The sequence below is a fragment of the Pteronotus mesoamericanus genome, unplaced genomic scaffold, assembly GCF_021234165.1.
Source record: "Pteronotus mesoamericanus isolate MK-2021 breed Mesoamerican mustached bat unplaced genomic scaffold, CSHL_Meso_final scaffold_36, whole genome shotgun sequence".
Taxonomy (NCBI): Eukaryota; Metazoa; Chordata; class Mammalia; order Chiroptera; family Mormoopidae; genus Pteronotus; species Pteronotus mesoamericanus.
In genome coordinates this window covers 10,487,098-10,504,849 of record NW_026555313.1, presented here as the reverse complement: position 1 = coordinate 10,504,849, position 17,752 = coordinate 10,487,098, and the positions used below count along the sequence as shown (strand labels likewise).

Sequence of the window (17,752 nt, the reverse complement as noted above, 5' to 3'; positions counted from 1 at the left end):
GCAGGTGTGTGTAGTGTGGTGAAAACGTGAGATCCCGATCTGAGGGGGAAAGATGGCGGAGGAGTGAAAGGGAGTCACGCTGACCTCCTCCCCAAACCAAACTGGAATTGCAACTAAATAATGGAGTAATCACCTGGAAAGCAGTGGAGCGATAGTGGGAGAGGAGCCTTGGTGCCGCGGACAGTGGATTCGACTCTCACACATCCCCACGGGTGAGAATTGCGGTGGAGGCTTGAGAGGGTGGGCTGGTGCCCACGGGCACTGGCACCAGAGGGACATTGAAAGGGCCAGTTAGCTCCCCCCGAGAAGAACGGGGTCTGAATCATAAACAGGGACCCGTAAACTACAGCAGCTAAAGCCGAGAAAATACAGACAAAACGCAACCCCAAAAAGCTTAGGGGTGCTCTCTGCCAGAGACAGGTGGCTGGGGATGCAAAAAGACATTTAAAGGGCCAACGCAAAAGTTGCAGTGGCAGCCACCCTCCTTGATCGCTGGGTAGAGGCGGCAGCAGGGTGGGCTGGTGCCTGGGAAAAGACTGGTGAGGAAAACTTTGTGAAGAAAACTGACTCTGCGGCCGGTGGAGCCCGGGTGATAACGCACCTCCCACTCTGCAGCTACCATCTCGCTCAGGCATAAGGGAATCAATTAACCTGCCTTTTGTGCGCTCCGCACAGAGCTTGTACACCTGTGAGCTACGGGGCTGAGTGCAGACTGTCTGGGAGAGCCTTGAGGAGAGACTGGAGACAGAGGCGTTGGGGAAAGAACGGGAGGAGGAACCGGGGAGTCCCGACTCCCTCCCTGTTCTGTAGTCTCCATTGTGGGCTGGAAAGGCGCGACCCCAAAGAGGCAGAAGCGGGGCGCGCATGAACCAGACTGCCTGCGATTGAAACGCAGTCCGCACAGGGGTTGGATCCTTGGCCGAAGGGGTCACAGAACTGCCCAGAGGCCCCTGAGGGGAGACTAGAAACGGAGGCATTGGGGAAAGAACGGGAGGAGGAACCGGGGAGTCCCGACTCCTTCTCCTTGCAGTAGTCTCCATTGCGTGGGGAGAGGCCACACCCCCAAAGAGCCAAAAGCTGAAAAGCAAACATAGACACCCCCAAAACACCCAGAGCAGGCGCGCACATTTGTGCCAAGTGACTGGCGAGGGTTGGCGAGTGTGTGTGTGACCCACGCGGGCTGGCGAACGCTTGCACCTGCTGGCAAGGCCTCACACAGATTGGCACCCATACGGCCTGCGAGGGATTGCACAGAGGGGCAAGGGCAGGCGTAAATTGACCTACCAGCCGTGATTGCGGAGCGGCCCACAAAATAAGTAGAGCTGCCCAGAGTCCCTGGAGGAGAGACCAGAAACAGGATTAACCGGAGAGTCCTAGAGCTGATTTCCTCCCATTTCCGTAGTCCCCATTTGGCGAGGGCAAGCAACGCACCCAAAGAGCCAAAAGCGGGGAAAACACACAATAGAAGACCCTAAACTGACCAGTGCCGCGAAGCTCGCGTGCCAGGGAGGCCAGATGAATGCGGGAGGTCGCGAATAAGCCCCCTGGTCTGGGGCAAACACATGCGAGCCCAGGCAGGTGGGGGACCCGGCCGCGCTGGGAACGCGCTCAAGGAGCCCGCGTGAGAGCGCAGAGAGATCCCAAAATATAGCCCAGCCCTGACCGAAGGGGTCACAGAGCTGCTCCAAGCAGGAGTCAGACACAGGCATTAGACTCCTGAAAGGCTCAAACAAACAACCCAAGGCCCTATAGGGTCAACAACTGACATCATCAGAGGCAAGCCCAGAAAGAAAAGTAAAGGACAAAAATACTTAACAGACTCTCACAAAAATGGGAAGAAAAAGAAGTTCCCCTCAAAGGAGTGGAAAAGGGGACTACCCACAGAGAGAGCTAAATGAAATAGAGGCAAGGAAACTATCAGATATGGAATTCAAAACAATGGTTCTAAGGAAGCTCAATGAGCTCAGCCAGCTCAAAGATATCTATGAGAAACTGCAGAGAAACTATCAGGATCTTACAGCAAACTATATCAGCCTGGAAAAGGACATAGAAACTATCAGGAAGACACAAGAGGATATGAAGAATACCATTTCTGAATTGAAGAACACAGTAGAAGGAATCCAAAGCAGGCTGGATGAAGCCGAGGATCGAATCAGTGAGATGGAGGACAAGGTAGAAAAAAGCTCCCAGAAAGAACAAGAAATGGAAAAACAGCTCAAAAAGAATGAAGAGGCATTTAGGGAAATGCAGGACAACCTGAAACACAATAATATCCATATAATAGGGATACCAGAAGGAGAAGAAGAGGAGCAAGGAATAGAGAACCTCCTCGAAAAAGTAATGATGGAAAATTTCCCTAATTTGAGGAGAGAAAGGCTCTCATGGATCCAGGAGGCACAGAGGACCCCACTCAAGAGGGACCCAAGGAGGTCCACTCCAAGACACATCATCGTTAAAATGGCAAATGTCAAAGACAAAGAGAGAATCCTCAAGGCAGCAAGGGAGAAGGAGAAAGTAACATACAAGGGGGCCCCGATACGCCTAGGAGCTGACTTCTCAACAGAAACACTCCAAGCCAGAAGGGAATGGCAACAAATATTCCAAGCCATGAAAAGCAAGGGCCTACAGCCAAGGCTGCTCTACCCAGCTAGGCTCTCCATTAAAATAGAAGGAGAAATACGGAGTTTCCCAGACAGAAGAAAGCTAAAAGAATACATCTCTACCAAACCAGCACTCCAAGATATGCTAAGGGGACTGGTTTAAGCAGATGAAGGAAAAGAATGAGACAGAGAGGAACACAAGTCCAAAGAGAAAAGATGAGTAAGTTTCTATCAGTAATATCTCTCAATGTGAATGGACTAAATGCCCCAATCAAAAGACACAGGGTAGCTGAGTGGATAAGAAAACATGACCCACACATATGCTGCCTACAAGAGACCCACCTCAGAGCAAAAGACCTACACAGATTGAAAGTAAAGGGATGGAAAATAATATTCCAAGCAAATGGACATGAGAAAAAGGCTGGCGTTGCCATACTTGTATCAGACAAAGTCGATTTCAAAGCAAAGGCCATAAAGAGAGACCCAGAGGGGCACTTTATCATACTTAAAGGAAGAATCTATCAAGAAGACATCAACATTGTAAACTTATATGCTCCCAATATAGGAGCCCCCAAGTTTATAAGGAAATTGTTGGATGACTTCAAAAAAGATATAGACAGCAACACACTGATAGTAGGGGATTTCAACACCCCACTGTCAAAAATGGACAGATCTTCCAAACAAAACATTAATAAACATATCATGGCGCTGAATGACACACTGAATCAAAGAGACTTAACTGACATATATAGAACCTTACGTCCCAAAGAAGAAAAATACACATTCTTTTCAAATGCTCATGGCAGTTTTTCAAAGATAGACCACATGATAGGACACAAAGCAAGCCTCAGCAAATTCAGGAAAATTGAAATAATACCAAACTTTTTCTCAGACCACAAAGCCTTGAAACTGGAAATCAACCTCAAAGAGAAACTTCAAAAACTTGGAAACTCATGGAGACTGAACAGTACACTATTAAACAATGAATGGGTCAATAATGAGATAAGAGAAGAAATCAAAAAATTTCTGGAAACAAATGAAAATGAACAGACAACTGTCCAAAACCTATGGGACACAGCAAAGGCGGTCCTGAGGGGGGAAGTTCATAGCAATACAGGCTTACCTTAAAAAGATAGAAACATTTCAAATAAAAGACCTAACACTGCAACTTCAAGAACTGGAGAAACAACAACAAATAAATCCCAGAGCAAGTAGAAGGAAGGAAATAGTCAAGATTAGAGCAGAATTGAATGACATAGAGACAAAAAGAACAATTCAAAGGATCAACCCATCCAGAAGCTGGTTCTTTGAAAAGATTCATAAAGTTGACAAGCCTTTAAGCAGACTCATCAAGACAAAAAGGGAGAGGACCCAAATTAATAATATCAGAAATGAAAGAGGAGAAATAACAACGGATACCACAGAAATACAAATGATCATCAGAAACTATTATGAACAATTATATGCCAAGAAATTTGAAAATCTTGATCAAATGGACAAATTTTTAGAAAAGTATAATCTTCCAACACTGAAGGAGGAAGAAACACAAAGCCTGAACAGACCGATAACAGCTGGGGAAATTGAAGCAGTAATCAAGAAACTCCCAGCACACAAAAGCCCAGGGCCAGACGGTTTCCCAGGAGAATTTTACAAAACATTTAAGGAAGAGCTAACCCCTGTCCTTCTCAGACTATTCCAAAACATCCAAGAGGAGGGAAGACTCCCAGACTCCTTCTATGAGGCCAGCATCACTCTGATCCCAAAACCAGATAAAGACCCTACAAAGAAAGAAAACTACAGGCCAATTTCGCTGATGAACATAGATGCTAAAATCCTCAACAAAATATTGGCAAACCGCATCCAGCAATACATTCAAAAGATTATCCACCGCGATCAAGTGGGATTCATCCCCGGGATGCAGGGATGGTTCAATATACGCAAATCAGTAAACGTGATACACCACATAAATCAAAGAAAAGACAAAAACCACATGATCATCTCGATAGATGCAGAAAAAGCATTTGACAAGGTACAGCACCCATTTATGATCAAAACACTCAGCAAAATGGGAATAAATGGGGCATTCCTCAAAGTAATAAAGGCCATATATGAAAAACCTACAGCCAACATCATCCTCAATGGGCAAAAACTAAAAGCTTTCCCACTAAGATCGGGAACACGACAAGGATGTCCGCTCTCACCGCTTCTTTTCAACATCGTATTGGAAGTCCTAGCCACAGCGGTCAGACAAGAGAAAAGGATAAAAGGCATCCAAATAGGAAAGGAGGAAGTAAAACTATCATTGTTTGCAGATGACATGATAGTGTACATAGAGAACCCTGTAGACTCTACCAAAAAACTCCTCAACCTAATAAGTGAATTTGGCAAAACAGCAGGATACAAAGTCAACATTCAGAAATCAAAGGTGTTTTTGTACACCAGCAATGCAATAGAAGAAGAAGAAATCAGAAAAAATATACCATTCGATATAGCACGAAAAAAGATAAAGTACCTAGGGATAAATTTAACCAAAGACACAAAAGACCTGTATGCAGAAAACTATACAAGATTGAAAAAAGAAATTAAGGAAGACACAAATAAATGGAAGCATATACCGTGCTCATGGATTGGAAGAATTAATATCCTCAAAATGTCCATACTACCAAAAGCAATTTATAGATTCAATGCAATCGCTATTAAGATACCAATGACGTATTTCACAGAAATAGAACAGACATTTCAAAAATTTATATGGAACCATAAACGACCCCGAATAGCCACAGCAATTTTGAGAAAGAAACACAAAGTAGGAGGGATCATAATACCAGAAATCAAACTCTACTACAAAGCCACCATACTCAAAACAATCTGGTACTGGCACAAGAACAGACCCATAGACCAGTGGAACAGAATAGGAAGCCCAGAAATAAGCCCAGGTCTCTATGGACATCTAATATTCAACAAAGGGGGCAGAAGCATAAAATGGAGCAATAACAGCCTCTTCAACAAATGGTGTTGGGAGAGCTGGACGGCTACATGCAAAAAATTGAAATTGGATCCTCAGCTGACACCATACACAAAAATAAACTCAAGATGGATAAAAGACTTAAATATAAGTCGCAACACCATCAAAGTCCTCGAGGAGAACATTGGCAGGAAACTCTCAGATATCCCACACAGCAATTTTTTCACTGATATGTCTCCTAAAGCAAGGGACACAAAGGAAAGAATAAACAAGTGGGACCTCATCAAAATAAGAAGCTTCTGCACGGCGAAAGAAGACATCAGCAAAATGAAAAGGGAACCAACTCTATGGGAAAATATATTTGCTAATGATACATCAGATAGAGGTTTGATCTCCAAGATATATAAAGAACTCACTCGACTCTACTCCAAGAAGACAAACGATCCAATCAAAAAATGGGCAAAGGACCTGGGCAGATGCTTTTCTAAGGAGGAGATACAGAGGGCCCAGAGGCATTTGAAAGGATGCTCAGCATCACTAGCCATCAGAGAAATGCAGATCAAAACCACCATGAGGTACCACCTCACACCGGCCAGAATGGCCATCATAAACAGATCCACAAACAACAGGTTCTGGCGAGGCTGTGGAGAAAAGGGAACCCTAGTCCACTGTTGGTGGGAATGCAGACTGGTGCAGCCACTATGGAAAGCAGTGTGGAATTTCCTCAGAAAGCTGAAAATGGAACTGCCTTTTGATCCAGCGATTCCCCTGCTGGGACTATACCCTGAGAACACCAAAACGCCAATACAAAAGAACCTATGCACCCCAATGTTCATAGCAGCACAATTTACAATAGCCAAGTGTTGGAAGCAACCTAAATGCCCATCAGTAGATGACTGGATCAAAAAATTATGGTACATATACACAATGGAATACTACGCAGCAGAAAGAAAAAAAGAAGTACTAAACTATGCGACAGCATGGATGGAACTGGAGAGCATCATGCTAAGCGAAACAAGCCAGGGGGCGAAAGACAAATACCATATGATCTCACCTATAAGCGGAACCTAACCAACAATGCAAAGAAGCAAGGCAAATATGACCAGCAACACTGAAAGGAAAAGAAATCAACAGAGACAAGAGGGAAGAGTGGGGAGGCAGGGACAGGGAAGGGAAGGGGAAAGTCAAGGAACATATAGCAAGGACTCATGGACAAAACCAAAGGGGAAGAGCTGAGGGAGGGAAGGTGGGAGGGGGCAAGGGAAAGAGGTGGGGGGAAGGCAGAGACAAATGTATTTAAAAAGTAAATAAATTAATAAAAAACAAACAAACAAAAAAAAAAACTTGAGATCCCCAACGCACATGTTCCCAGCTGCAGGCAGACAAGGCAACACTTGCCTTCCTATTTCAGCTCTCATATGCTATAAAAGTGTCCTTGTGTGATCTGTGTAGTGCCAGGTTTCTCACAGTTTTGTACTTTTTGCTGATAATTTCACTGTTTAAAATGGCTCAGAGTAGTGCTGAAGTTCTGTCTAGTGTTTCTCAGTGCAAGAAAGCCATGGAGTGCTTTATGGGTAAATACATGTTAGGTAAGCTTTGTTCAGGCATGGGTGATAGAACTATTGGCCATGAAATCAATGTTAGTGAATCAAAATGTATTAAATAAGGCAGTTTTATTAAAAAATGTGTTATATGTTGATCAGCTGATAAAAATGTTGTGTTCAGAAGGCTTGCAGGAAACTGATCTTATAGTTCCCCTAGGAACAAAGGTTCAGTGTTCACTCATTCAGTCTTCATCACAGCATTATAGAACATAACTACTGTGAATAATGAGAATGGCCTTCATATAAGGGATTGGCAAAAGGTGGGTTTATAGTTGTGAGTACACAAAACACAGTTTTCTCTTGTATTATTTGTTATTGTACTTTTCATATGAACAGCTGTAAACCTATTTATGCCCACCCCGGTATTTATTAATTGGCTACTGTATGCCTAGCATCATGCTAAGAGCTGTGAAAGATGGGACATTATATATATTTATATCAATATATAAAAAATTCCCACAGCTGTGGCATAAATAAGTTTATTTACAGGTTAGCAAGTAGGAGACAGTGGGATGGACTATAGGCAAAGGAGGACTAATGACATTTAAATGTCCAGGTAGGAAAGCCACAGTGGACACTAAGTATTATCACTGAAATGAAAAATTGTCACAAAGAGCTACAAAACTCTGCCAGAAAGTTTGCAGCTCATTCTAGTTACAAAAAGTCAAAGGGCAACAAAAACTTGACAGATGGTTTACAGAAGAAATGTGGACACAAATAATAGTCTGATAATATAAGGTGTGAGGAAGGAAGAAATTAGATTGTTTCATAGGGAAGAGAGTCTCTATATAGATTAGTGATAGAATGAAGGGAATATGCTGCCTAGCAAACCATCTAGATTAAAAATGCATTTAAATGGAAGCCTTACATTCTTCTCTTTGTGTATTATCACAATATAGTTGAGCTTTTGGCATGATTTATCTCTGAATGTACCGGAAGGCAATAGAGAGACTAAAATACTTCTCAAGTTTCTTTTAATTCTGAAGATGATTTCCATCTTGAAAAAATGTTTGGCTTTTTAATGATTCATATATGGTATCTAAACATGAGGAGTAGTTTAATAGAACAGACAGAGCATTTATCTGAGACTTGGGAAGCCCATGATTTGATCCTGAGAATTCCACAAACCTGGTCCTAGACTCAGGGATAGCTGTTTAATATCTTGGATTTATTAATCTATAAAACCAAAGGGTTGGATTACAGTGCTTGGCACATAGTGGACACTTTATAAATGCTTTGTTTTGAAATTCCATTCTATAGAGTGGTAAATATGATAAAACTAGCCAAATTCTTATATTACAGAGAGGAAATTACATAGCTAATAGGTAAAGAAAAACTGACCCTCTCTACCGTGAGATTGTAGTTTTCTTGGCTCAAATTTCTGAATTCCCTCTGAAAATATTTAACTAGAATACACTAGTAAAAGATTAGTGATCAGTATTCTTTTAAGATCACTGAAAGATCAGTAAAAGATTAGTGAAAATTGTTAAAAATGATGATGACATTATGTAGGAGCTCAAAACCACTAAGATGGAGCTTAAGAAACATTATGCCATTATTTGCACAATATCCAAGAAAGTCATCTATCTTTCTAGGGTAGGAAAAGGTGTTTGTGATCAGAAATTTACCAGCTTCCTTTGCAGATATCAGTAACATAATTATGCAATGACTGTTGAAAAAATTAAACCTGGCCTTTTACTGTTCATTTGAAAGACAAACTTTGAGAAACATGCACATTTTAAATTCTACCAATTTTCTAATTTATATACTCATTTTAAATCACTTTGAAAATATAATTTTCTTTTCCTGAGTGGTATAGTTACTAATGTTCAAGTTGAAATCTTTAGTTAAAGAAATTTTGAAAAGCATACAATATCTTCCATGGAAATTCATATGTAAAGTAATAACAATAGTCAACTGTTTGAGGTAATATCTACCAATTCTACTCTTCAATATAGATATTTAGAAATTATTAAGGGTTAGTGCAACACAGTGACAGTGACAAAATGCTTTTATCTGCCACACTATGTCTGACAAAATATTACTAGAAAAACTGCATCATGAACTTTCTACCTTAAATTGTAAAAATACTATAACATACATAAGATAAAATCAAACAAATACCTTTGGAGGAGTCTCAGATCCTGGATACTCTCTCTGATCAAGTTTCTTCCAGCGATCCATTAGTTTGGTTACCATAGGTGTATTAAAATCCACCAACTGGAATCCTGTAACGTTGGCTCCACCATGTATAAATCTCTCAAGAGAAATATCCTTGAATCCCTATAAAAATCAATATGGCAGTTTGTTAAATTCAGTTCATTATTACATTTTAGCTGTTCAATGGTAAAAAATCAATAACCAATATGTATATATAACTAGATTTCTAACAAAATGATGATTGGAAACAGGTGGAAGATCCAATTATATCAATTTAGCTATTACATTGTCATTTAAGATCTAATACATAAGAAAGGACATGAGTGTTTTTCAGTTCAGTTTAACTTAATTTAACAAGTATTTCTTAAATTCCCCTGAATGCCTTTTAGGAAACGTGGAGGTAGATGTAGGAGATGAATATGAATGATATCATCAAAAAGTCTCCTGTTGAGAACATAATGGCCCTCTGGGGCAGAGACGTACAAATGTGTCTTATGAGAAGGTAATATCAAGGTATCAAGGTACTATGAGTCTCTAGGGGTTCAGTTTAATGGCAAAGTGGCTTAAAAGCCGGTAGAGCTGATCATTTGAGCCAGGGAGGGTAAAAGCTTTGATAATTTCAGTCACTACAACCCTCATAAATCTGGGAAATGGCAGAGGAAGAAAGGAGAGCAAGATAAGCCATTCATGGACTTGTGTGTGGTGGGATAAAAGGGTGTCCATCAGGTGGAGTGAACATGTTAGAAGGGAAGGATATTCTCTCTTTTGCTCCAGAGAAAGTTAGCTGAATTTTAATAATACTGAAAAGTTATTTTCTATTTATTTACCTATCTACCCACCTATTATCATTTATCTAATTTGTTTTTGAACCTGATTCCCTCTTTACGCCTTTAAGCATTTAAGATGACTTACAAAAATACACACTCAATACAAAGTATAAAATGATAAAAATTAGAAGAGGATGAAAAAAACATATTAGGGAAGTGAATTAATAAAACCAAAGATAAAGATACTAGCTCAGAGAAAAGTAAACAATACACACATGAACACAGGTTTTTACATCTGTATTTGCATTCTTTTATTTTCTCTTAGATTTAGTAAAGTCGCTTTTGAAAATGTGAATTTGACTTGCTGGTGTTGTGGGAATGAAGAGAAAATGTTTCATTTCATTTTATTTATTTTTTTGTGAAAGTAAAACAAGCAGTAGGGAACTTGCAGTTATAACAGGAATCAGTGCCGAAATCAGGGAGGAGAAGGAAACTTGCTGTTGCCTATCCTCTGAATGTGTCTCAGATATGTTTTTGGAAACTTCTGTTTTTGTTTGTGTTTTTTAAAAAATAACAAAGCAGTTTGCCTTACTAGCCAATACATGCACATTGCTGTTTGGCTACCTAAAAGGAAATAGACCAATCTATCAGCAACTCAGCTAAGTTGTATGGAAAGCCCCAGGAGTGTGTATTAATAGCTAATATTGATGCTGGGCTTCTTATGTATCAGGCACTTTGCTATGCGCATTACTCAAATTATCTAGTGTAGTTCTCAAAACAAGGTTATGAGGTAGATCTTATTATAAGCCTTACCTTGTAAATAAGAGAACTGAGGTTCAGTGGGATACAGCAAAACTATTCAAGTTTACCCAGCAAGCATATATTAGAGCCAAGATGACTCTTGAGTTTGCCTTTTTAATCCCATGCTCCTGTGTATTATTATGCAAATATGTGTATTTTTAACTTTGGTATTTTCATAATGTCCCTAGGAGAGGCAGGGTAGCAACACTGCAGAAAACAGCCCAGGCTTTAGAACACACCTCAGTCACTTTCCCACATGGACAATGAGAATGATAATGCTCAAGGAGCTACACATCTGGTTTGAATTCAGTAATAATAGCTATTATTAATTAATTAATTCAACAAATATTTATTTCACATCTATTATGTGCCAGCTACTTGGAGAGCTCATCAATAACATTCTCATTTCACTGAGAAAGAAGCTAGATGCCAGAAAGCCAATCTATGTTTTTGAAATGGAGGAAAATGCTCTCCATCAATCTCTAGCTAGTTAAATGTCAGTTGAACATTTGTTTACTTCTACAAGAATATAGGGCAAACCCATAGACAAGCAAATGATTTCAGTTTTCTAAAAGCCACAGTGATTCAGCCATTGCATTAGCTGCTAATTGATGACATTTTTATTTTCTTTCCACAGTGGCTAAAATAGAAAGCCTGCCAAGCTTTCGTTCCTAGTGTTATCCCACAGCTGCAAGACACATGGGCAAAGCTGCAGCCGTCAGAAAAATCATCTGATATAACATCTTATAAGTAATAATCCTCATTTCTCTGGTTCCATCCTGCTGCTATGATGAAGGTAAAGGAAACAATATTGTCACATGTGATGAAAAATTCCTTCTAGTTATGATCTAAATGAAAGGTGGCTGGCTCAGTTAATTTTAGCTATGGCTGTTTGAGTACAGACAATATTTTTCATTTTGTAGATTTCAAAATAATTTTATGTGGAAAATTTATAGGATCTAGATGAGCGATTTTCAACCTGTGTGCCACAAGAATTTTTAAAGCATGTGATACCTGCCTACTTAGTCAGAGCCATGGATTTCTTTTCCCCAAGACTGACAAAAAAAAAAAAAAAAAAAAGGTAACAGCCAACACTACAATAGCCATCCGGTGTGCATGAATCAAAATTATACTCACTTTTTGTCAGATCAGCAAAAAGTGTAGTATATTTTTTGGTTTTAGCAGAATTTTAGTCATCAGTTTTTGTGTGTCATGAGATGAAAAAGGTTGAAAATCTCTGATCTGGACTATGAAGCTGTTTTCTTGTAAACAGTTACTTCAGTGGTCATTTAGATTTTAGTTTTTACCCAGAGAATATTGTGGAAATTAAAGTTCTGGGTAACATTGCAGAAAAATTGTAATTCTACATTGGGGAAGCTAAGAAACTAAACAAACAATGCCTCTTAGGGTGGCAGCCAGGAGGACAGGGAAGAGTCTTCCTACTTGTTGAAATGGGTTTTTCAACAAAGCTTGCATGTCACAATGGTTAGTAACCTCTTAAGGAAAGATTATCTCAACTTGGTATTCCTTTTAATTTCAATTTCCATATATCTCCTAAGAGAAAAGAAATTAATGAATTATAGGTTTTCAGATAATCTGATGACTACTGATATAAACCTATATAGGTTCATCTTACCATAGGTTTAATAAACATTCATTCTTTAAGCTTTATCTAATTCAGAAAACATTTGTGCTGTTTTGCATTTCATGTTCGCTAGTTATCTAAATCATTGAGGCAGCTCTGGTACAATTAAGAAAAGAAACATCAAGTCGAATGAGAAAGATTCACTCTTAAATTCATGCTTAAAATGTAGGTTGTTAAGAAGTTGATTAAAATATGCATTTTTTATAATCAAAGTAGATATCTGGTAGAGTCAGACATGCTCAATGAACAAAAATATAAGAAACACAAAGAAAAAAGTAAAGCCATGTCTTCAAGTTCATAATCTCTTAACTAGGGTCATTGCATTTGAGTAAAACTGCGTTAGACTGCAAGTTTTGGGAACTGAGTGCTAGTCCCCATTCGACACTAACCAGATGCCTAAATGTGGACAAGCCACTTTACTCTTTGCATCTTAATTTTCTTACCTTATAAATGAGGCATAAATGGTGTGTGCATGTGTGTGTCTGTGTGTGGTGTGGTAAGAGAGAGGTAAGGAATAGATTTGGTTAATCTTTAATGATATACTGTAAGCATTCTATAATTTTGTACTACTTTATGACAAAGCCAGGTGTTTTCCTAGATGTAAACTGAATATATTTAAAAAATTAAAAATCTAAATGAGAACAGGATTTTAACGATTTGCCTTGCTGGTAGAACAACCGTCAACTGTTCCTCCTTGCTCTTTATTGGTGGCTATGTTTAAGTCATCTGACTGCTGGAGGAGGGGTGAAAGAAGATTTAAACAAAATACAGAAAATGTTTGTAAGGCCAGATCCAATAGGACAGAGTTTCAAGCTTGCTTTTGAGACTTAGGATCTGTGTGATCGTGGATAAATAACGACCTGTAGAATAAGCATCTATTTTGAGGATTAATTAGAACAATTACAGGAACAAAATAAATATGATAACATAAGCAGGGTGCTAGAGAATAAGCAGCCATTCAACAGATAATGAGTAAGAATAAGAGTCCTTTTTATAAGGTCAACAAAGACATTGTTCCTGACTTAATGAGCTTGCAGTGTACTGGTGTCTTATTTGCAGCGGGGCCACAGAATGTTGGACAGTACCTGGTACAGAGGTGATGTAACATTTACACAATGGGATACTACTTGGTGGTAAAAAAAGAAGAAACTTTTACCCTTTGCAACAGTATGGATGGACCTGGAGAACTATGCCAAGTGAAACAAGCCAGTCAGAGAAAGACAAATACCATATGATTTCACTCCTATGTGGAATCTAATGAACAAACTGAACTAACAAGGAAAACGGAGACAGACTCAAAGATGGAGAGCAAGTGACAGCTAGACGTGGTCGGAGGGAAGGGTAGGGGGTAGAAGGATTGAGGAAAAAGGAAAAAAGACTCATGGGCACGGACAGCAGTATGATGATGGCTGGAGAGAGGGGGTAGAAGGGGACTAAATGGTATGGAAAAAAAATACAATAAAGACTAATTAAAAAATAGATAAAATAGTGATTTCATGATTAAAAAAAGAATGAATGCATTCTGTACTATTGGTGTACAGGTGATGTGCGAACCCAGTAATGGGCTTAGCAGATTGGGCATATAAGAACAGCTTCCTGGAAGGAGGGACTGTTAATTAGAACTGGGTAGGGTAAGTGCCTGCTGGTGGAGACAACACATAAACTAAAGCTGGGAAGATCAAAGCAGCAGTATTAGTGCCTGGGAATTAGTTTGGTTTTTGGAAGGGACACGTTAGGCATGGAGTGGGAAATAGGCCCTGGGGTTAAGCAGGGCTAAGTCTTAACGGGCTTTGTTCATTAAGGTAAATAGAGGAAATACTTTGTCCTATTGGATTATAGCAGCAGGGTGTTTAGATTAAAAATGCTTACTCTAGTAGAAGATGATAATGTTGGGGCAACAGCAGTATGCAGTTCTTAGAGAATGGAGAGAAATTCTGTGGACCAGTGAGATGACAAGTATTAGCAGGTAGGGTTGGAAAGACCACAGGGGTTTTCCTTTCATGAAGGGGCTGAATTCTTTTATTGTATTTTCAGCTTGGAGCTAATGAAGTATTTTAAGCAGGGTAATGACCTCATTCTTATCTTTCTTTAAAAAATAGCAGGGAGCAAAGTGAACAGAAAATTGGAAAAGAGAAAGTCTAGTGGCAAAGCAGTGAAGCAATTTTCTTTAAATCTTTGAAAAGCAGACTACAGTGAAGCAAGAGATAAAGTTTTCCTTCCTTTACGTTTCTTGGAAATTTCTAAGATAGAGTTTAACCTATTGAGAGACCATGTGCTTTCTGCAGTACCTCTAGATGATGGGTATGTCTAAATAGAAAATACGTGCATCCACACACAAACCATAAAGAGGACATAGAAAAGAAAGATTTCACCAGTATTTCATTTCTTGTAAGTTTTACTCATTCTAAATATGCAATTGTAAATGGCAGTGGCAGAGATAACCTCAGAAAAACTTCAAGAATAGGAGATGAGGCATGTCCATGCAGTTAGACATCAGGCACAGTCATACTATTTAGAGGGCAGGGTCCATTTAATGGATGGTTGACTTCAGTTTGCTAATGTTTGGTAGAGGATTTTTCATCTCCGTTCATCAGAATATCGACCTGCAATATACTTTTTTGTATTGTCCTTTTCTGATGTTGGTATCAGGGTAACACTGGCTTTGTAAGATGAGTTTGGAGGCATTCCTCCTTTTCTATGTGCTGGAGTAATTTGAAAATGATCAGTCTTAATTATTTTCTAAATATTTGGTAGAATTTACCCATGAAGCCATCTGGTCCTAGGCATTTTGTTGGGAAGATTTGATTACTGATTGAAACTCCTTATTTGTTATTGGTCTGTTCAGATTTTCATTTTCATCATCATTCTTGCTGGGTGGATTGTATGTTTCTAGGAATTTATCCATTTATTTTAAGTTACCTAATTTGTTTGTGTATGATTGTACATAGTTTCTTAAGATCCTTACTATTTGTATAGTATCTGTTGTAATGTAACTTCTTCTCTTTCTGATTTTGTCCTCTCTCTTTTTTTTAGTCAGTCTAGGTCAGTTTGTCGATATTGTTTATCTTCAAAAAACAACTCTTAGTTTTATTGATAATTTCTATTGTCTTTTTAGTCTATTTCATTTATTTTCACTTTGATCTTTATTTCTTTTCTTCTAGCTTTGGGCTTAGTTTGTTCTTTTTTTAGTTCCTTGAGGTATAAAGTTAGGTTATTTATTTGATGTCTCTCTTTTTTTCTTAATGTAGGTATTTATTGCTATAAAATTCCCCCTTGGAACTTCTGTTGTTGCATTCCATATGTTCCGGTATGTTATGTTTCCATTTTAATTTGTCTCAAAGCATTCTTTGATTTCTCTAGATTTCTTTTTTGACCCATCGGTTGTCATGAGCATTTGGTTAATCTCTACATATTTGTAGATTTTTCAGCTGTCTTTTTCCATAGTTGATTTCTTGTTTCACACCATAGTGTTCAGATAGATGCTTGATAGGATTGCAAACTTCTTAAGTTGATTAAGACTTGTCTTATGATTTAACACATGCTTTATCTTGGATAATGTACCATATATGCTTGAGAAGAATGTATTCTGCTGTTGTTGAATGGAATGTTCTGCAGATGTCTGTAGGTCTATGTGGTCTAGTGAATGGTTTAAGTCCAAGACTTCCTTATTGATATCCTGTCTCAATGTTATCCATTGTTAAAAAGCAGGTATTGAAGTTTCATAATATTATTGTATTGCTGTTTTTTCTGTTTTCAGATATGTTAATATTTGCTTTATATAGTTAGATACTCTGATGTTGGATATATAAATTATAAAATAATATACATACTATTCTATATATACATACAGATTATACATCAATGTTATATCCTGCTAATGAATTGATTCCTTTATCATTATAAATGAACTTCTCTATCTCTTGTTTTGGCTTAAAGGCTAATTTTTTTCTGATATAAATATAGATTCTCCTTCTTTCCTCAGTTTCCATTCACATGGACTCTCTTTTTTCCTCTCCTTCATTTTTAGTCTATGTATGCCCTTAAGTCTGAAACAGTCTTATATGCAGCATATAGTTGGGTCTTCTTTATTTTATGTATTTTATTCAGCCACTGTATGTCTTTTAATTGGAGATTGTAATCCATTCACATCTAAAGTTATTGGTAGAAATGAACTTGCTATTAACATAAAATTTTTTTTTGTTATACTCATCTGGAAACTTTTTTTTTGTTATACTCATCTGGAAACATTTTTTCATTGTTTATAGAGAGAGAAGGGATGTGGGGGAGGGGGAGAGAGCGAGAGAGAGAGAGAGAGAGAGAGAGAGAGAGAGAGAGAAACATCCATTGGTTGCCTTCTTGCACACACCCGACTCGGGATTAATCTCACAACCTGGCTATGTGTCCTGACCAAGAATTGAACCCATGGCCCTTCCATCTATGAGACACTGCTCCACCAACCAACTGAGTCACAGTAGCCAAGGCAGTACTGACCTTTTGTTATTTTTTCTCCAGGGGATTCATAGGCCCTTTATACCTTTTTTTCTCTCTTGCTCTCCTTTTTTGTGTGTGTTCGTATGTGTGTGATTTGATGATTTTATGTAGTGGTATGCTCTGATTTCTTTCACTTCATCTTTTGTGTTATACTCTAGGTTTTTGCTTTGTGGTTACAATAAGGCTTACATAAAACCTCTTATAGTTATAATAATTTAAGCTTATAACAACTAAACTTTGAACACATACAAAAGCTCTACAATTTTAAACATTCCATCCTACATTTTATGTTTTTGTTTAACAATTTACATCATTTTATATTATGTATCCATTTAGAAATTATTGTAATTATAATTCTTTTAAATCATTTTATCTTTTAACCTTTTTATTAGAATAAGAGGTAATTTACCCACCACCATTACAATATTGGAGTATTCTGAATTTGTCCGTATATTTAGTTTTACCAGTGGATTTTATACTTTCATGTTTTTATCTTAGTAATATGTGTCCTTTAATTTCAGCTTGAAACATTAACACTTTTTTAAGGTCACTTATAATGGTCAACTCTTTCAGCTTTTGTTGGCTGGGAAAACTCTCCTTCAATTCTGAATGACAGCTTTGTCAGGTAAAGTATCTTTGGTTGATGTATTTTTTCCCCTCTATTAGCACTTTGAATATATCAGCTCACTTTCTTCTTGTTTGTAAAATTTCTGCTGAAA

General features: G+C 38.4%; 1 protein-coding gene across 9 annotated transcripts in view; it reads right to left on the bottom strand.

Moving 5' to 3' along the window:
- The window catches only part of GRIA4 (glutamate ionotropic receptor AMPA type subunit 4), a 386,291-nt gene that overhangs the window by 75,430 nt on the left and 293,109 nt on the right, over nt 1-17,752 (bottom strand). For all 9 annotated transcript variants that reach the window (XM_054592511.1, XM_054592510.1, XM_054592516.1 and 6 more), the window contains one exon: nt 9,294-9,452. In XM_054592511.1, coding sequence (XP_054448486.1) covers nt 9,294-9,452 — 159 coding nt within the window. The remainder of the gene's footprint in view (nt 1-9,293; nt 9,453-17,752) is intronic.